The sequence below is a fragment of the Dendrobates tinctorius genome, unplaced genomic scaffold (assembly GCF_039654945.1).
Source record: "Dendrobates tinctorius isolate UK_male_01 unplaced genomic scaffold, ASM3965494v1 ptg000073l, whole genome shotgun sequence".
Classification (NCBI taxonomy): Eukaryota; Metazoa; Chordata; class Amphibia; order Anura; family Dendrobatidae; genus Dendrobates; species Dendrobates tinctorius.
This window is the reverse complement of record NW_027361741.1, coordinates 13,271,541-13,290,163: the sequence shown is the minus strand read 5'-3', so window position 1 is coordinate 13,290,163 and position 18,623 is coordinate 13,271,541. Positions and strand designations below refer to the sequence as shown.

Genomic DNA, 18,623 nt, shown 5'->3' with positions numbered 1-18,623 from the left:
CAGATTTTGGTGTCCATTTTCTCCTGCTATCCTCATAGAGAATAAACAATTGGGGGCTAAAGCAATATTTTTGTGGGAAAAATGTATTTTTTCATTTTCACTGCTCAAAGTTATAAAATTCTATGAAGACCCCCCTGTGAGTTCAATGTGCTCACCACACCTCTAGATAATATCCTTGAGGGTGTAGTTTCTATAATGGAGTTACTTTTGGGGGAGTTTCCAGTGTTTAGGTACATCAGGGGCTCTGCAAATGTGACATGGCATCCTCTATTTATTCCAGCTATTTTGCGCTACAAAATTCAAATGGTGCTCCTTCCCTTCCAAGCCCTGCTGTGTGCCTAAACAGTAGTTTTCCACCTCATATCGGGTATACTCACAGGAAATTGCACAACAAATTGTATGGTCCATTTTCTCCTGCTATCCTTATGAAAATGAAATATTTGGTGCTAAGGCAACATTTTTGTGGGAAAAATGTGATTTTTATTTTCACGGGTCATTGTTCTAAAAATTTTTGAAGCACCTATAGGTTCAAGGTGCTTTCCACATATCTAGAGAAGTTACTTGAGGGGTGTAGTTTCCAAAATGGGGTCATTTGTGGGGGTTTTCTACTGTTTAGGCACCTTAGGGGCTCTACAAACGCAACATGACATCCGCTATCTATTCCAGACCATTTTGGTCCTTCCCTTCCAAGCCCTGCCATGCGCTCAAACAGTAGTTTTCCATCACATACGGAGTATCTGTGTGAAATTGCACAACAAATTTTATTGTGCATTTTCTCCTGTTAACCTTTTAAAATGCTAAATGTAGAGCAAACAATATTTTTGTGGGTAATAAGAAGAATTTTTGTTTTCATTCAATATTGCTTTAATGCCAGTGAAGCCCCTAAAGGGCTAATAAACTTCTTGAATATGGTTTTGAGAAATTTGAGGGGTGTAGTTTTTAAAATGGTGACCCTTCAGTCACTTCAAATGTGATTATGTGATATTGTCCCTAAAAAAATTGGTTTTGTAAATTTTGTTGCAAAAAAATTATGTTTCAAAAATTATGCTGATGTATAGTAGACATGTGGTAAATGTTATTTATTTACTGTTGTGTGATATAACTAACTGGTTTAACCCCTTTCTGACATATGATGTACTATACCGTCCATGTGCCCTGGGACTTAATTCCCACGGACGATATAGTACATCATATGCGATCAGCCGCGCTCTCGGGGGGAGCGCGGCTGATAGCTGCCAGGTGTCAGCTGATTATCACAGCTGACACCTGGCACTATGTGCCAGGAGCGTTCACGGACCGCTCCCAGCACATTAACCCCCAGCACACTGTGATTACACATGATCGCAGTGTTCTGGGCGCATAGGGAAGCATCACGCAGGGATTGTCATGTTGTTCCGAGGGCCTCCTGAGAAGGCGCTGAGGGCTCTGAGAAGCCTCCTACATGGCCTGTCAGATCGATAAAATGTAAAAAATAAAAAAATGTGTAAAAATAATTTTTACAAAATTTCTAAATAAAGAAAAAAAAATATTCTGCAATAAATTCATTTCTTTATGTAAATAAAAAAAATAACCCCTTTAGTGAACCCCTTCAAAAAAAAGGCAAAAAAAAAATGCTTTATCATCATACCGCCGAACAAAAAGTGCAATAACACACGTTTAAAAAGACTGATATAAATAAACATGGTACAGCTGAAAATGTCATCTTGTCCCGCAAAAAATGAGCTGCCAGATAGCATCATCAGCGAACAAATAAAAAAGTTATAGCTCGCAGAATAAAGCGATGCAAAAATAATTTTTTATATAAAATTATTTTTATTGTATAAAAGCGCCAAAACATAAAAAATTATATAAATGAGATATCACTGTAATCGTACTGACCCAAAGAATAAAACCATTTTATCAATTTTACCACACGTGGAATGATATAAACGACCCCCCAAAAAAATTCATGAAATGCTTCTTTTTGTTCATTATGCCTCCCAAAAATCATAATAAAAAGCGATCAAAAATGTTATGTACCAAAAAATGGTACCAATAAAAACGTCAACTCGTCCCACAAAAATAAGACCTCACATGACTCTGTAGGCCAAAATATGGAAAAATTATAGCTCTCATAATGTGCTGAAAAGGTGGTTCCCCCCACACATGGAGTATCAGTGTACTCAGGACAAATTGCACAATAACTTTCGGGGTCCAATTTCTCCTGTTACCCTTGGTATAGTAAAAAAAATTGGACCTGAAGTAATTTTCTGTGAAAAAAAGTTAAATGTTCATTTTTTTAAAACATTCCAAAAATTCCTGTGAAGCACCTGAAGGGTTAATAAACTTCTTAAATGTGGTTTTGAGCCCCTAGAGGGGTGCAGTTTTTAGAATGGTATCACTTTTGGGTATTTTCTATCATATAGACCCCTTAAAGTGACTTCAAATATGATGTGGTCCCTAAAAAAAAATGATGTTGTAAAAATGAGAAATCGCTGGTCAACTTTTAACCCTTATAACTATAACTTCCTAACAAAAAAAAATTTTGGTTCCCAAATTGTGCTGATGTAGAGTAAACATGTGGGAAATGTTACTTATTAAGTTTTTTATGTGCCATTTCTCTGTGATTTAAGGGCATTAAAATTCAAATTTGGAAAATTGCGAAATTTTCAAAATTTTCGCCAAATTTCTGTTTTGTTTTTTTTACAAATAAATGCAAGTTCTATTAAAGAAATTTTACCACTAACATGAAGTACAATATGTCATGAGAAAGCAGTGTCAGAATCACCTGGATCCATGGAAGTGTTCCAGAGTTATCACCTCATAAAGGGACAGTGGTCAGAATTGTAAAAATTGGCCCAGTCATTAACATGCAAACCACCCTTGGAGGTTGAGGGGTTAAGGACATAAAAATTAAAATCCAATCAGGATATTTCTTTTATATATATATATATATATATAAAAATATATATATATATATATGGCATAAAAGGAATTGTAGTAATGAGATTAATATGCAATCAGAGTTTGATATGGTAGCTGAAAAACTCAAAAAATGCAAATATCCTGATTGGATGCTAGATAGAGCGAGACATATAGCGGATGACAAAATATAATAATAATACATTTTATTTCTATAGCGCCGACATATTCCACAGCACTTTACATTTCAGAGGGGACTTGTACAGACAATAGACATTACAGCATAACAATAATCACATAGATCATAACAGATGCCAAGAGGAATGAGGGCCCTGCTTGCAAGCTTACAATCTATGAGGAAAAAAAGAGAGACATGAAAGGTGGGTGGTAACAGTTTCCCTGATTGTATGGACCAGCCATAATGTTAAGTGTGTAACAGTACAGACGCAGAGGGCTAATGGATGCATAAAGCATGTGGGAAGATGATGTGGGGAACCTGGCTATGGTAAAAACTTTTGGCTGTGCCACATAGGGATTGATTAGGTTAATGTGTTGAGGCGATAGGCCAGTCTGAATAAATGAGTTTTCAAGGCATGCTTAAAATTGTGGGGATTGGGGACTAATCGTATTGACCTGGGAAGTGCATTCCAAAGAATTGGCGCAGCACGTGTATAGTCTTGGAGATTGGAGTGGGAGGATCTGATTATTGAGAATGCTAACCTCAGGTCATCAGCAGAATGGAGGGCGTGGGTAGGATGGTATACTGAAACAAGGGAGGAGATGTAGGGTGGTGCTGAGCCATGAAGAGCTTTGTTGGTGAGGGTAATAAATTTGTACTGGATTCTGGAGTTGATGGGTAGCCAGTGTAATGACTTGCACAAGGTAGAAGCATCGGTGTAACGATTGGCGAGGAATATGATCCTGGCAGCAGCATTCAAGACAGATTGGAGGGGGGAGAGTTTGGTAAAAGGGAGACCGATTAGAAGAGAGTTACAATAGTCGAGATGAAAATGAATAAGAGAAACAGTAAGAGTTTTTGCGGAGTCAAAAGTAAGAAAAGGTCGAATTCTAGAAATGCTTTTGAGGTGCAGATAACAAGAGCGAGCCAGTGATCGTATGTGGGGGACAAACGAAAGCTCGGAGTCCAGCATGACCCCAAGACAGTGAGCATGTTGCTGGGGAGTAATAGTGGAACCACACACGGAAATGGCAATGTTGGGTATAGGTACATTAGTAGCGGGAGGAAACACAAGGAGTTCAGTCTTTGACAGGTTCAGTTTCAGATATAGTGAGGACATGATGTTAGACACAGCGTTTAGACAATCGCTTGTGTTTTCTAGAAAGGCAGGCGTGATGTCAGGAGAAGAAGCATATAATTGGGTGTCATCAGAATAGAGATGGTACTGGAAATCAAATCTACTGATTGTTTGACCAATAGGGGCAGTGTACAAATAGAAGAGGAGGGGGCCTAGGACTGATTCTTGAGGAACCCCAATAGTAAGGGGAAGATGAGAGGAGTAGGAGCCAGCAAAAGATACAGTAAAGGAGCGGTCAGAGAGATAGGAGGAGAACCAGGAGAGAATGGTGTCCTTGAGGCCCATGGAATGGAGCATAGTGAGGAGTAGCTGATGATCCACAGTGTCAAATGCTGCAGAGAGATCCAAGAGAATTAGCATGGAGTAATGACCATTTGATTTAGATCATTAGAGACTTTAGTGAGGGCAGTTTCAGTAGAGTGTACAGAGCGGAAACTGGATTGGAGAGGGTCGAGAAGAGAGTTATCAAAGAGATAGCGGGAGTGGACCAGGCGTTCCAGGAGTTTAGAGATGAAGGGAAGATTAGAGACAGGTCTATAGTTAGCAGCACAGTTTTGGTTGAGAGATGTTTTTTTTTAAGTAGTGGATGTATGACGGCATGCTTAAATGAGGAGGGAAAAATACCAGAAGAGAGAGAGAGGTTAAATATTTTACTGTCCACAAATTGAGAAAATAGATATCCGGCACCGTTGTGTGGAAAAATACCCTGGATGTCTGCACATATATTTTTCACATTAATAAAAAAACACCTTAATCCCACTTGGAACGGGTGCTCAATCCCATGTTGAAAAAACAGAACATTTCATTGTGAAGAGAAAGAAAAAATAGGATGGCACTCACCGTTCATGTGAATCACTGATAGGACCTGTTGAAGCGTATTGAGCGTGAAACGGCTGTTGTCCGTCTTCCAGCACATTGCTCCCGTGCCTATGCCTTGTGTATGTAAAATAAAGTGATTTGATTCACATGAACGGTGAGTGCCATCCTATTTTTTCTTTCTCTTCACGGTTAAATATTTTAGTTAGGTGAGGGGTGACAACAGGCTGGAGTAGATGTGATGGAAATGGGTCACTGGTGCAAGTGGTTGGGCGAGAAGATGCAAGGAGCCATCTTACTTCTTCTTCTGTGACTGGTTCAAAATCAGAGAGTGAGCTAGATGCAGTGGGGGAGGGAGGACAGTGCATGGTAGGAGATGATTGGGAGATAATTTCCTGTCGGATCTGGTCAATTTTTTCTTTGAAGTAATTGGCCAGATCGTCAGCTCGGAGCTCCGTGGTTGGGGCCTGTACTCTTGGGTTGAGTAGAGAATGAAAAGTGTCAAAGAGACGTTTCGGGTTATTGGACAGTGAGGTGATGAGGGTGTTGAAATAGGTTTGTTTTGAGAGGTGAAGGGCAGTGTTGTATGTTCGAATGGGACAATTTAATTACATCTACCACTACAAAAAATAAAAACAATGAAAAAAATAGAAACAGAAATAAAAATAACAATAAAAATTAATTATATGTTTCTTTGCACTATAGTGCACAGTTTGGACAAATTAAATCTATAATTAATAAGTTTTTACCAATTCTCTTTGAGGACAAACTTTTAGCTACAATATTGAATGGTGGGATTAATGTAGTGGCAAGAAGAGGTAAAACTATAGGGAACTCTGTGTCTACAAGCATGTATAGTTCTAAAAGCAGGAAAAAAAACTTGGTTGTTGATTCAGGGATTCTATAAATGTGGAAGTAAAAATGCACTACATGCAAACATGAATTGTATCTAAAACATTCAAAAATCAGGAAAATACACAAGAGTTCAACATTAAAAAATATATCAATTGCAATTTCAAAAATGTGGTGTATAAAACAAATTGTTCCCTCTGTAATATGTCATACATAGGATGTTCCTCGCATAAATTAAAAATGCGCATTACAGAGCACCTGAGGGATATCCAGAATAACGCAATAAGGACTCATACCCATTTGCGAGTAAAAAAGGGTCCATTTTCTGGACAGAAAAAAAACAACCAAAACTATGCAATTGTCATGCGTTTTGTATGCGATTTTTATTCGCACCATCTGTTTTACATCCGTTTTCCATTCATATGCCATGCGGTTTTTTTTTCTATGCAACTATTTTTCTACAGTCATTTACAGGACCATTTACAGTGTTCTATGACACAGAATGGTAATGTATCCATTTAAAACGGATAGAAAACGGATTGTCCATTTTTGGTCCGTTTTTAATCACACCCATTGACTTGCATTGGCGATTTTCAAGCGAAAATAGCAGCAAAGTCCGATTTCGGATGGGAAAAAAATCGCAAGTGAGATGTCACCCATTGACTAACATTGGTCAGAGTGCAATCCAATTTTTAATTGGATTGCACTCGTCCGATTTTCGCTCCAGTGAGTATGAGCCCTTAGCTGCAATATATCGGGAGCGGCAAAGCACTTTATTTTGGAACATGGAGGCGAGCTAGCATCATTACAAGTCAGCGGAATAGAACAAATCTAGAGGTCTGAACGTGGAGGAGATGTCAAAAGACGCCTCCTCACACGTGAAGTCTTTTGGCTATATTATCTTAATACTAGGGTACCAAATGGCTTTACCAAGCGGGATGAAATTATGTATCACTATTAAAGCGAAATGAATTTTTGTTTTATTTGTATATAATTGTTGATTTATATTATATGTTCTGTCTGTTTTAAATGTGTGATGCAGAGACCAGGTGGGAACCAATTATGTTGGAAAGTCAATATAGATCGGCACCTGCCAAACAATTAGCTCATTTCCAAGCTCTTCCAAGCTTTTCCAGTTGGTATCTGCTTGACTTAAATGTTCAGGAAAGTTAGTGGGTGCAGAGCTTTGAGAAAGATCTGCAATAGATCGAAACGCGTCGCTTGTACCGACAGTTGCACACTGCTTGTGGAGTTTTTACCGTGTGAATTTTCTACTTTTGGAATGATAAAGTTCAAAAAATTTTAAGGGGCTGGAACAAACTTTTTTCGTTATTTCTGTAAATTGAACTTTGTTTCTTCACACTGAGAGATTGCCCTTTTGTCTTTTCATATGGTTTTACGCGAAACAAGTTTTGACCATTCTTTTATTATGGGTTATTTCTGTACTTGTACAAGGTTATTATGTAATTCTTACATTTCTCCTTATAATTTAGATCCTCCATGTCCTTTATTTGTTTTGTGGCTCTTCTTTGTACCTTTTCTAACTACAGGGTATCCTTTCTATGAAATGGTGTGAACTGAACTCCATGTTCCAGATGAGAATACATTAATGCTTTGTAAAGTGGTGGTATTACATCGCTGTGGGTCAAGTCCATGCCTCTGTTAATACATGACAATATTCTGCTGGTCTTAGAAGCTGCTCTTTGACATTGCATGTTGTTATTTAGTCTGTATTTGTATTTAGTCTGTAATCTACAAATACACCCAAGTCCTTCTCTACCAGTGACTCTCAAGTTTTTCTCCCGTAGAATATACAATGCCTATATATTATTAGTGCCCAGATGCATAACTTTATATTTCTCCATATTGAACTTCATCTGCCAAGTGAATGACAAAACTGTTTGTCCAAGTCAGTTTATAATTTATGAACCTCTTCCAAAGAATGCACTATACTATATAGTTTGGTGTCATCTGCAAATATAGAAACAACACTATTAATCCCATTTTCTAAAACATTAATACGCTGAGTAACATTTGGCCCAACAATGAACCTTGGGCAACATCACTTAAAACTGGAGACCATTTAAGATCTTTGATGTCCATTTACAAACCTTATTTTCTGAGTCTATAGACCTTCATTTCCTCATTAGGTGTCTATGTCTTTGCAAATTCGGAAAACATTTTATCCACAGCTCTGTTCAGGCTACTACTCAACTCTTCAAAAAATCTAATCAGGTTGGTTTGACAACTTTTGTCCTTGGTAAAACCCTGTTGGTTATCACTTATAATATTATTTTCAAATATATACTTCTATATATAATCGCTTACAAGCCCCTCAAATATTTTTCTCACAATCATTGTTAAGCATAAATACCTATAAATGGCCTACTGTACAACAGAGTACTTACAGTGCGTATGCAAATCCAAAAAACAGTGTAAGCAAAAAAAAATTATCATAAACTTTATTGAAATATATCAAAAACACTAAAATAAAACCAAAATAAGGAAAAATGGGAGTGTGGAACAAAGAAACACACTCACACAGAGGCCAACTCAATGATAAAGCATGTAAATGCATGCAGAACTCCAGAACATGAATACAGATAGATCACAATTTGCAACAAGTGCTGTGTTTAATAATGCCAAAATGTGGCGACATTATTTAAGGATACATCCTAAAAAACCACAGCTTAGAATCAAAAACCAAGTGATAATGTCACAGTGCAATAGGTAGCAACCATATTGTAACCATATTGTAAGCCAAGGGACAAAAGACTTTATATATTACAAAAGTGAATATGGAATAAATACCAATGATGAAGGAGGAGTTGAGACATCCTGGGCGGGTGAAATACAAACCTCAATGCATGTTTCACATTAGCTTTTTCCCGGGGTGTCTTTTTATTTTTTTTATTTTTTTACGCCCCCAGAAAAAGGTAATGAGAAATTAATGAATTTTACAAATTTTTAGAAATTTAATTTTATTATCTGACTTTGAAGTGCTGCCCCCATTTTCTTGATTTGTATACAAGAGATTTTGGTGATAAAGTTGGGGACTGCACATCCACTTTAGCATGAAAAGTGATGCTTTTATTTTTCTATCTATCTATCTAAAATCAATAAAAGATTGAGGCAGCACACCTAAGTGTGGACCTTTCTCAGGCTTGAGGCTTGAGAAAGGTCCACACTTAGAACCGAAACGTCGCTATATGAGCCATTAAAAAAGCACATTTTTTCAACTTTAATATGGTGTGCTGCCTCAATCTTTTTTGATTTTATTCACAAGGACTGGTATATATCTGCGAGGCTTTGCACCCTATTCCCAACTGTGCTGTACTTCTATAAGTTTTTTATCCATCTATCTATCTATTTATATTTGTTTCGTAGACTCCAAATGTTCTTATCCATCTGTATCTTTCTGTCTAGTAACTACAAATGTTCTAACTCTTTATACACTTCTGAATGGTTACAAAAATGAGGTCCACAAGCCATTCTGTATTGTGCGTCATTATTTATAGATGTAAAATTAGCTATAAAACCATATGCAATGGTATTTTATTGCTATTTAGACATTCAAACAATAGATTGCTAAGGCCTTGTTCATACTATGTTTTATGACCTCAATTTAATGTATACTCCAGAAAATAATCCTGATGTGCTTGCTTTATATATGTTAAATGGAAGTATGTGATGGATACCTACCAATGACATCTGTCACCCATAGATTAATATGGGATCCATTTAATTGATATGTCATGACCTTTTCATGACAGATTTGTTTAACTGATGCCATTAAAGTCTATGGGTGACAGAAAACATTGTTAAGCATTTTTTTTAATGGATCCATCACCCATAGGAGATAATTGCATGTGGTTAACAGATGTGTAATTTCATAGTTAATATTTTTAAAGTTGAAAGAAGACACAATTCCACCGAGTTCATCTTGTAAAGTAAGAGAGGAAAGCTATATAAAAGCCCATCAGGTACGTATTAAATGGATGCCAGTTACTAATGCCATAAAGTGGCATTTATCACCCATAGACTTCCTTTTTTATGCCATATACTAACATATACCAGCCAGACAGAAACCAAAAAGACACTTGTTTTGGCATCCATTTGGAAAAAGAGCTCTATTGACATATGTAGTCAACAGTGTATGTCGAGAACCCTCCCATCATATATGCTAAACACAGGGGAAAAGAAAGTGGCATAGAAAGGACCATAGTTACTGTATATGTAATAATAATAATAATAATAATTTTTATTTATATAGCGCCAACATATTCCGCAGCACTTTACAATTAAGCGGGGACATGTACAGACAATAAATTCAATACAAGTTAAGACAATTCAAACAATGACATTAGGAGTGAGGTCCCTGCTCGCAAGCTTACAATCTACAAGGAAATGGGGGGACACAGTAGGTGAGAAATGCTTGTTAATTCAGGTCTGGCAATTATAATAGGGATTTTCATATAAAGCTGCATGATCCGGTCATCAGCCCGTGTGTTTAAGCGCAATAGACAAGTATCAAGTGCAGTTATCATGTGCATGAAGGGTGTGGAGACAGATGAATAGTAGGGTGCAGATTCAGAATAATATTTGGAAGGAGGGAACAGGGCAAAGTTAGCTTGCTGAGTAGTTGATGTGATAGGCTTCTTTGAAGAGATGGGTTTTCAAAGCGCGCTTGAATAGGTCAGGGCTAGGTATCAGTCTGATCGTCTGGGGAAGTGCATTCCAGAGAGCTGGAGCAGCACGAGAGAAGTCTTGGAGACGGAGGTGCGAGGTTCGGATTACGGGGGATGTTAGTCTTAGGTCATTTGTAGAACGGAGGGCACGTTATATGTATATATAACTTACTGATAGTAACCACATTTAATTACCTGGCTGCACACAGGAACCTTTTGTACCCTACAGTCTAGGCTTTACAATTGATTTACAGAATTTCCATAACCTGCATCATTCTTTTGAGTCACATTCAAACTCAAGTGTGTTCCAGACAAGGAGTCACCATTGTTCTTTCTAGGTGATAGTTTTAGAAAAAAACTAAAGGGCTATTCTTAAGTTGGCTTCTGAGCAACTTACAACTCTGCAATCTCCTTACAGTCTCCTTACTGCCTGGTTTCTGGCAGGGCAAACATTTCTCCTTGAGGGACAGCTTGCGTGTATAGTAGAACTTTAGTATTAGCAGAACTGCTCAGCCAAAGTTCTGCTGTACCACATTCAGCCCTCAGTGTTTTTTTCTGGTGTCTACACACTTATCACTATATACACAGAGATACACAGGCATTTGAACAAGCACACAGCTCCAGAAATTGAGAGCAAAGAGCAAGAGCAGAGAGCTGTGATTAGGAGACCTGCTTTGAAATGGCAAACTGGTGATTTATAACTGCATCTCTTCAGAAAATGATAGGGAGGGGGAGAGAGGTGAGCAGCTACTTGGTGTATAGAAATCAAATTACTGGAGATAACTGATTAGAATGTTTAGAGTTAACAGCTTTCAAACATTACAATGGCTATGAATGGGGTTTTGTGGGTGAGAACACGAAGGGGCTTCAATACATTCATAATTACTGTCTAAATGTCGCAATACATGTCTCTCTTTATATAAGTGTCATGGTTGTGAACAGGGTTCCTTCCCTGTCCTCTCAGGGTTAATTTTGTATGGTCTCCTTTTTGTTTGGCAAGGGCTATATTTAGCCACCTTCATCTGGGGATCCTTGTCATTGATACCTCTGCCTTGGCTGTGTGTCTGACTGCTGGTGTGCTTGCATACTGTTTAATCCGATTGCTTTCTTGTGTATGACCTGGTCTGTTTTCTCGTTCTGTGCATTGCCTTGTGACTCTGTCCTTGATGTCTGTTTCTGGCTCTGACCTTCGGCTTAGTACTCTATCTTCCCACCTGTCTGACCCATTTGTACTGCCCCGCTATCTCCGGCTTCCCGACCTTTTTGCTATATCCTGACCACTCTTAGCATCTCACCCTTTGTCACTTTATCAACCTCCTGGCTTGACTTCGGCACGTTCAGACTACTCTCCAGCTTTGCCGGTCACCGCCGCTACTCAGTGTCTGGCTCTGCCTCCGGCCACTCCCTCAGTGGTCACGTGTCTCAGGTCCTGCTCTCCGGAAGGTAAGCTAACCGCAGCGCTCCTCACACACTCACACACAGGGCTATGCGTTGAACAGACTGCATTAGCGCTATGTGAACCTGGCCTTAGTGAACTCAATCATTTACTGAACTTTGGCTGACTTTTGCAGGAAAAAAATTAAGAAAACTGCTCTGCAATCCGAATACAAATCCGAATGAGCTACGTTTGTGTTGAATTTGAGTTTGGCGAACATTTGGGAACAAGTTCACTCATCTCTACTTCCCAACATGGCAATTTTCCTTTCTTTTTTTTTTGCTTCTTCGTTTTTTCCTCTCTTGATTCCAAAAGCTAAATCTTTGTTAATTTTCCACTGACATAGCCATTTAAAAGCTTGTTTCTTGCAGGACACATTGTACTTTTGAAAGACAGAGTTCATTTTATCATGTGAATCACTGCAAAAAGAAAGTACAAGTGCAGCGAAATTGTAAAAAAAAGCACAATTCCACAATTGTTTTTTTGTTTTTTGTTTTTTTAAGTAGCGCACTACATGATAAATTACCCAGCAATATCATTCTACATGGCAGTATTATTACGAAGATGTGAAACATGCATAGTTTTTTTTTATTTCAGTGGGGAAAAGTATTTTCGGAAATATGTGGAAAAAAGAGTGCTTGTGTTTTCAATTTTCAACCGATTGGGCCAAAAGAGAAGTGGTAAGGTGTTTCTATTATACTTTTCCTCTGATTTTTCCACTCCTGTTTTTGGCTTAAAAATACCCCAATACTGACCAAATACTGATCGTGTGACCATCGACTAATTCTGATCTTCATCCCCCACTCACAGTATTTAGTCTGGCAATAAACTACGGCTGCATCCAACTTCATCTCTTCACTGCTTATTATGTACCCTGTTATTTACAATTTTTTTTAAATGGTGGAGCTACTTGATTATATACAAAGATACAAAGACCTTTTTGGCAAAGACAAAAGACTGGGGGTTGCTGGCAGGCAGGTAATATACTTCATTTCATTAAAAAAAAAAAGTAAGTTTCTGGTATTAGTGATGTATGCAGAATAAATTAGCTTAATATCTGATTAGACACATAAGGGTCGATTCTTTAAGGTGTTTCTGATGTAAAACACCTTAATATGTGACTCAATGTTTCCGCAACTCAGAAGTTGTGCAAAAATAATTAAACTTTTGCCGTTTTCTCACAAGTGTCGGCAAGGCACACCAATATGGAAAGAGCATGGGCGGGACAGGGCATCAAATTCATGAAAAGTTTCAGTATGCCACTTTAGCACCGTAACATACCCCAGAAATGTAGTACAGCTCTTGGATGAGATATGTTTCTGTCGAAGGCACATAGCTCTTGTAAGATGTGACTAATTCATTAATGTATTAATTCTTAATAAATTAGACGCATCTTATTCCAGCAGTCCCGCTCATTTAGATTGGCAGCGCAACATTAATTTTAATGAATTGAGACCATAGTACCAATAAATAATTACTACAATCTTTTTCTCTTGCTTTTAATAGTTTTGCAGTGTCCTAGAGAACAAAATCAATAAGACTTTCATAAATAATATATTTTCAGTCCAGCCAGTCAAATAAACAGAACACCAATGGTTTTCATCTTGATTTGCTAAAAATTTAAGAACCCAGTTTATTCAGGTCTCAAGTCAATGTGACTCTCTCTACTATTTCTTAGACTGTGTGAGAGGCTGCTGCAGAACGGAATACTGAGACTTAGTAATACTTAATAGTAAAGACAAATGGTTTAAATGTAATCATAGAAGGGGACCTTTAAAAAATAGAGTAATAAAACCTCCAGCCTTTTTAGAAATAGAAACCTTGCGTTGCATTTTACAATAGGCAATATAGAACCATGTTTATGGGCCATGGTACCCCCTAGAAGCACTAGAAAGATCCATGGGATAGGTGATACCTTTCTGATCATTGGTGGGTCCCACGATCCACTACCAATCCTAAAGGAAGAACTTTAAATTTTCCTGTTTGAATGGAGAAATGGCAGCATGCGCACCTTCACTCTATCCATTGCCTATGAAGTTGCTGGAGATAGTCATACTTAGCAATGGTGTGCATATATGCTCCATTTAAACTGGGCACTTTAGTTAGCAAGCTTTGGTTTATTGAAACAAATTGGGAATGAAAAAGAAGTGAAGTAGTTAAAGAATTTTGGACAAGAAATCCACTGTATAGTTCTTATTTAATCACCATTTGAAGTTTTCTGCTAATGAGATTTCAGTGCACAGGGACTGGACTATCCATGGGGTCTTCTCCTCCCTGTGTAGGTAGGGTAACCGACAGGGGGGTGACCTACTTCTTGCCGCAGACAGACACGAGACTGAGACAGAGTTTGTATTCAACAGGTCTGTTTTTATTGGCCGTCCTTCTGACGACCACCACAGCTCATCACAGCAGTTTCACACTTCTCTGTGTGCAGGCCCGGGTACCTTCACTTCCTTTGTCACTATAATCGTGGAGTCCTCTGTGGCTCTTTTCACTGTGGCTGTCCTAGGCACATCCACCACAGCGCTTCACCAATCTGAGTACACCGTCCGTTCAATACCCACAGACCGTCTTCATCTGCGGCTACCGTCCTCTGGGCCACCCCCCGTGACCACCTCAACCGTCAGTCCTCTCTGGAGCCTTTCTACTGTCTCTATTTCCACAGCAATACTTCCTCTATAGTGTGCTCCCCTCACTGACTGGACTTTCCAGAACCTTCCCTTAGTCTTTTATACTCCCAGTCCTGGTAGCTTGCCCACTATCACCTGACAGTTTCTCTGACCAATGGCAGTTATTCAGTCCCACTCTTACACTCTCCACTGCCCTCTAATGGTCAAACTATAATACGGCACCCTATCTCTTTACCTCAGCGCTTTCACACCTACACTGCACTACCCCTCTCCCTCTCACTGCAGGCAGAACTGTCTGTCAGTCCAACTTCCCTACACCTGTCTGTGATTCCAGGCCCTCCGCTTGCCTCTGGTCTGTGAATGACCTGCCTCCTCTGTTTGAGATCTCATCAGTGACCTGTTATTCACAGACCGAAGCCAGAGGGGCGGGAATCACAAACAGGGAGAAGACCCAGTCTACAGCCCACCCAGGTGCACCGGAGTGTAATTAGCAGAAAACCTCACATGGTAATTAAAGAAGAACCACAAAGCAGATTTCTTCACCAATGGTATCAATGTAATCAGTATTTCAGGGCAATTACCGCCACGTCTTTACTGTACATTACAAAATCGTGCTGACAGGCTCTGTTTGAGGAAAGGTTTTTTTATCATATACTTGCCCTGTGAATGTTCTCTTCATCCACATCTAAAGTTTGATCTTCAGCATCAATACGTATCCTGACTTTTCCATCCCCTAGTTCTGGTGTTCCCACATCTGGTTTAAGTTCAGTTGCTATACTCATGTAGAAGAAAAAAAAAATACAAAATAAAATAAAGTTTAGTTAAATTAGTTAAAGGTTTTGTCTAAAGATCTTAAATGAAAGCAAAAACAAAGAAATGAGTTGGAGCATAAGTTGGAATACAGTACATGCAACGTGTAGAAGCATGCTCACACTGTGGCCATCTAACAGACAAAACCTAAGATAGTAACAAAATGAGCAAATACCCTATAGTAAGCAAATAGCAATAGTGTATATTAACAACATAGGGTCCTCTCGAGAACAGAGAGATTTTTAATTCTATAGTGTAAAGCTCATTGCCTACGTTAGAGAACTCCCTGCAAATTCAGAGGGACCAGATACCTAAGTAAAGAAGCACACGTTGCTTTCAAGTGCTATGCTTTACAGTCTGCTGGCAATGGTCTGGAGCTGGCTGGATGGCTGTATCTGGCCAACTTCAGTTCATTGCCTTTCTCCCATGCTGAAAATGTAAAGGTGCCTCTGTTCGCATCAGGAGCGGACATACCATTGGTGCAAACTGTGCAGTCCAGGATGTAAGGGGGCCCATTTTCACCTCCCAAATAGGTGGAATTGTGCATTATGATGCATTATAGGACCATAAAGAGCTCCTATATACAGCTCTGGCAAAAACTAAGAGACCACTACAACATTTTCAGTTTGCCTGATTTCTCTCTTTATAGGTATATTTTTGAGTAAAATGTAAATTGCTCTTTTATTCTATAAACTACTGACAACATTTCTCTGAATTTCCAAGCACTACATTTTGTATTTATTTTCAGAAAATGAGAAATGGTCAAAATAACAAAAAAATGCAGTTCTTGCAGCCCTCAAATAATGCTAAGAAAACACGTTCATAATCATTTAGAAACCGTAATACTAATGTTTTAACTCAAAAAGAGTTCAGAAATCAATATTTTGTGGAATAACCATGATTTTTAATCACAGCTTTCATGCGTCTTGGAATGCTTTCCACCAGTCTTTCACACTGCTTTTAGGTGACTTTATGCCACTCCTGGTACAAAAATTTAAGCAGTTCTTCTTTGTTTGATGGCTTGTGACTATCCATCTTCCTCTTGATTACATTCCAGAGGTTTTCTATGGGGTTTAGGTCTGGAAATTGGGCTGGCCATGACAGGCATTTGATGTGGTGGTCCTTCATCCACACTAAATTTCACAGTGGGTGCAAGACACTGTGGTTTGTACGCCTCTCCAGTGCTTCGTCTAACCATTAGATTACCAGGTGTTGGGCAAAGCTGAAAATTAGACTGATCAGAGAAGATTACCTTACTCCAGTCCTCTATGGTCCAAACCTTATGGTCTTTGGCAAACTTCAGCCTGGTTCTCCTTTGCTACTCATTGATAAAAGGCTTTTTCCTACCTTTGCATGACTTGAGCCCTGCCTCTAGGAGCCTGTTATGAACTGTTCGTGCCATGCACGTCACTCCAGCTGCCATTTGCCATTCCTTTTGTAGGTCACTTGATGTCATGCTGCGTTTGCTGAGTGACATTCAAATAAGATGATGGTCATCCCGGTCAGTGGACAGTTGTTTTCGCAGGTCTGTAGCTTTGTTCCCCCAATGTCTGCTGCTTGACCTTGTTGTAATGGACTGCCATCTTAGAAATTTTAAGACAATATGACATTCACTGTATCCCTCTGCTAGTAAAGCCAGAATAGTGCCCTTTTTTCCCTCACTCAAGACTTTTATTTTCAACTCCATTGGCATGGATAAAAGTATTTTTTCATTCTTATTACTTTTGGGATATTACTAGCACTTGCTTTGCCATCCAGCTTGTCCTATTGCAAGAGGATTGTGAACACCACAGCAGGGTAATTTTACACTTTCCTTCATTAAATAAGATTTGGCTCAGGTGATCACCTAATCAGAAGCACATTAAGTAGAATGAGGTGTACTCTGGTTGGAATTCAACTAACACTGGAATGGAATGGCTGCCACACATGTAGAGAAGCTAATTTTTTATAAAACTGTGCAGTAGTCTCTTAATTTTTGCCAGAGCTTTATTTCTTTTGCAATAGCCCTTTTCTATCAGAGTCTGCCACTGGTTAGCAATTTGGGAGACCCCTGACTTCGGATCAGCAGAGCGACCATGCTGCAGGCCCATATTGATCATCTTCATCACTGTAAGTAAAAGAAACTTAAAGAGTTGTTCTCATCTTGTTTTCTTCAGGAACATTATCATCCCATGGATTTTTGTTTTGCAAGGTGACGGTGCTGAATAAAAGAAGATGAGAACATCTCTTTGAGTTTCTTTCACTGAGGGCGATGGTGACTTTTATTAATCATTAATCATCAGCCAAGTCCTGACTGATGACAGTCCATTCTTGCCAAGTTAGTGCATGTAATACATCACAATTTCTGTGTTTTTGAATGCTTTTTGAGGTATGCCCACATGGTTCTCAATGGAATTAACATCTGGAGAGTTTCCTAACCATAGACTCAAAAAGTTTTTTTTGCTACTTATCACCAAATTGCTCATGGATAGTTGGGAGACGTTGCTCTTGGAGGATGTTTAGATACAATTTTTTTATTCATGGTAGTATTCTTAGGCCAAATTTTGAGTGAGCCTACACCTAGGATGAAAAGCAATCACACACAGGAGTGGTGTCAGGACGCTTTCTATTCCCAATAGCATAATATACGATCATTCTTCCAGATGTCCCAAACAATCTGTAGGGGGCTTCATGAGAGAAAATAACTTTATAAATCATACAGGAGGACTGGGATAGAGTTATTTTCACTGATAAAGCCTCTTTCAGACTGCTTGGGACATCTAGAAAAATGATTGTAAGGAGAAGAAAGTGTGATCTCTACTATGAGTCCTTTGTTATGTCAACAGTAATGGATCCTCATAAAAAAGCATAAACTTGATGTATTTGTCAATACAAATCTAAAAAAAGATTTAAAAAAAATAATTTGTGTCAGTCACAAAACTTTTGCCAGTGACTGTACATCTCCAAAATTTTCTGAGGTCTGAGCGCTCACAAATGATGTATAGGAACAATGGAAAGTCTATGAGCAAGTGCAGAGATAGGACCCACCAATCTGCAGAGCGTTTCAGTATCCATTACACAGTTGAAAATATTAAAAGTAAAGGATCTTTTTAAGGTATTGGTATTTATAAGGGCTAATGGCTACTGGTCAATCCAAAACTAATGGTCAACTGCAGATAACTTCTACTGTATCATC

General features: G+C 38.6%; 1 protein-coding gene across 1 annotated transcript in view; it reads right to left on the bottom strand.

Moving 5' to 3' along the window:
• MYO18B (myosin XVIIIB) overlaps positions 1-18,623 on the bottom strand; it is a 972,020-nt gene that overhangs the window by 940,523 nt on the left and 12,874 nt on the right. Inside the window, exon 6 of the mRNA XM_073582823.1 lies at positions 15,298-15,410. Within this exon, the coding sequence (XP_073438924.1) occupies positions 15,298-15,410 (113 nt within the window). The remainder of the gene's footprint in view (positions 1-15,297; positions 15,411-18,623) is intronic.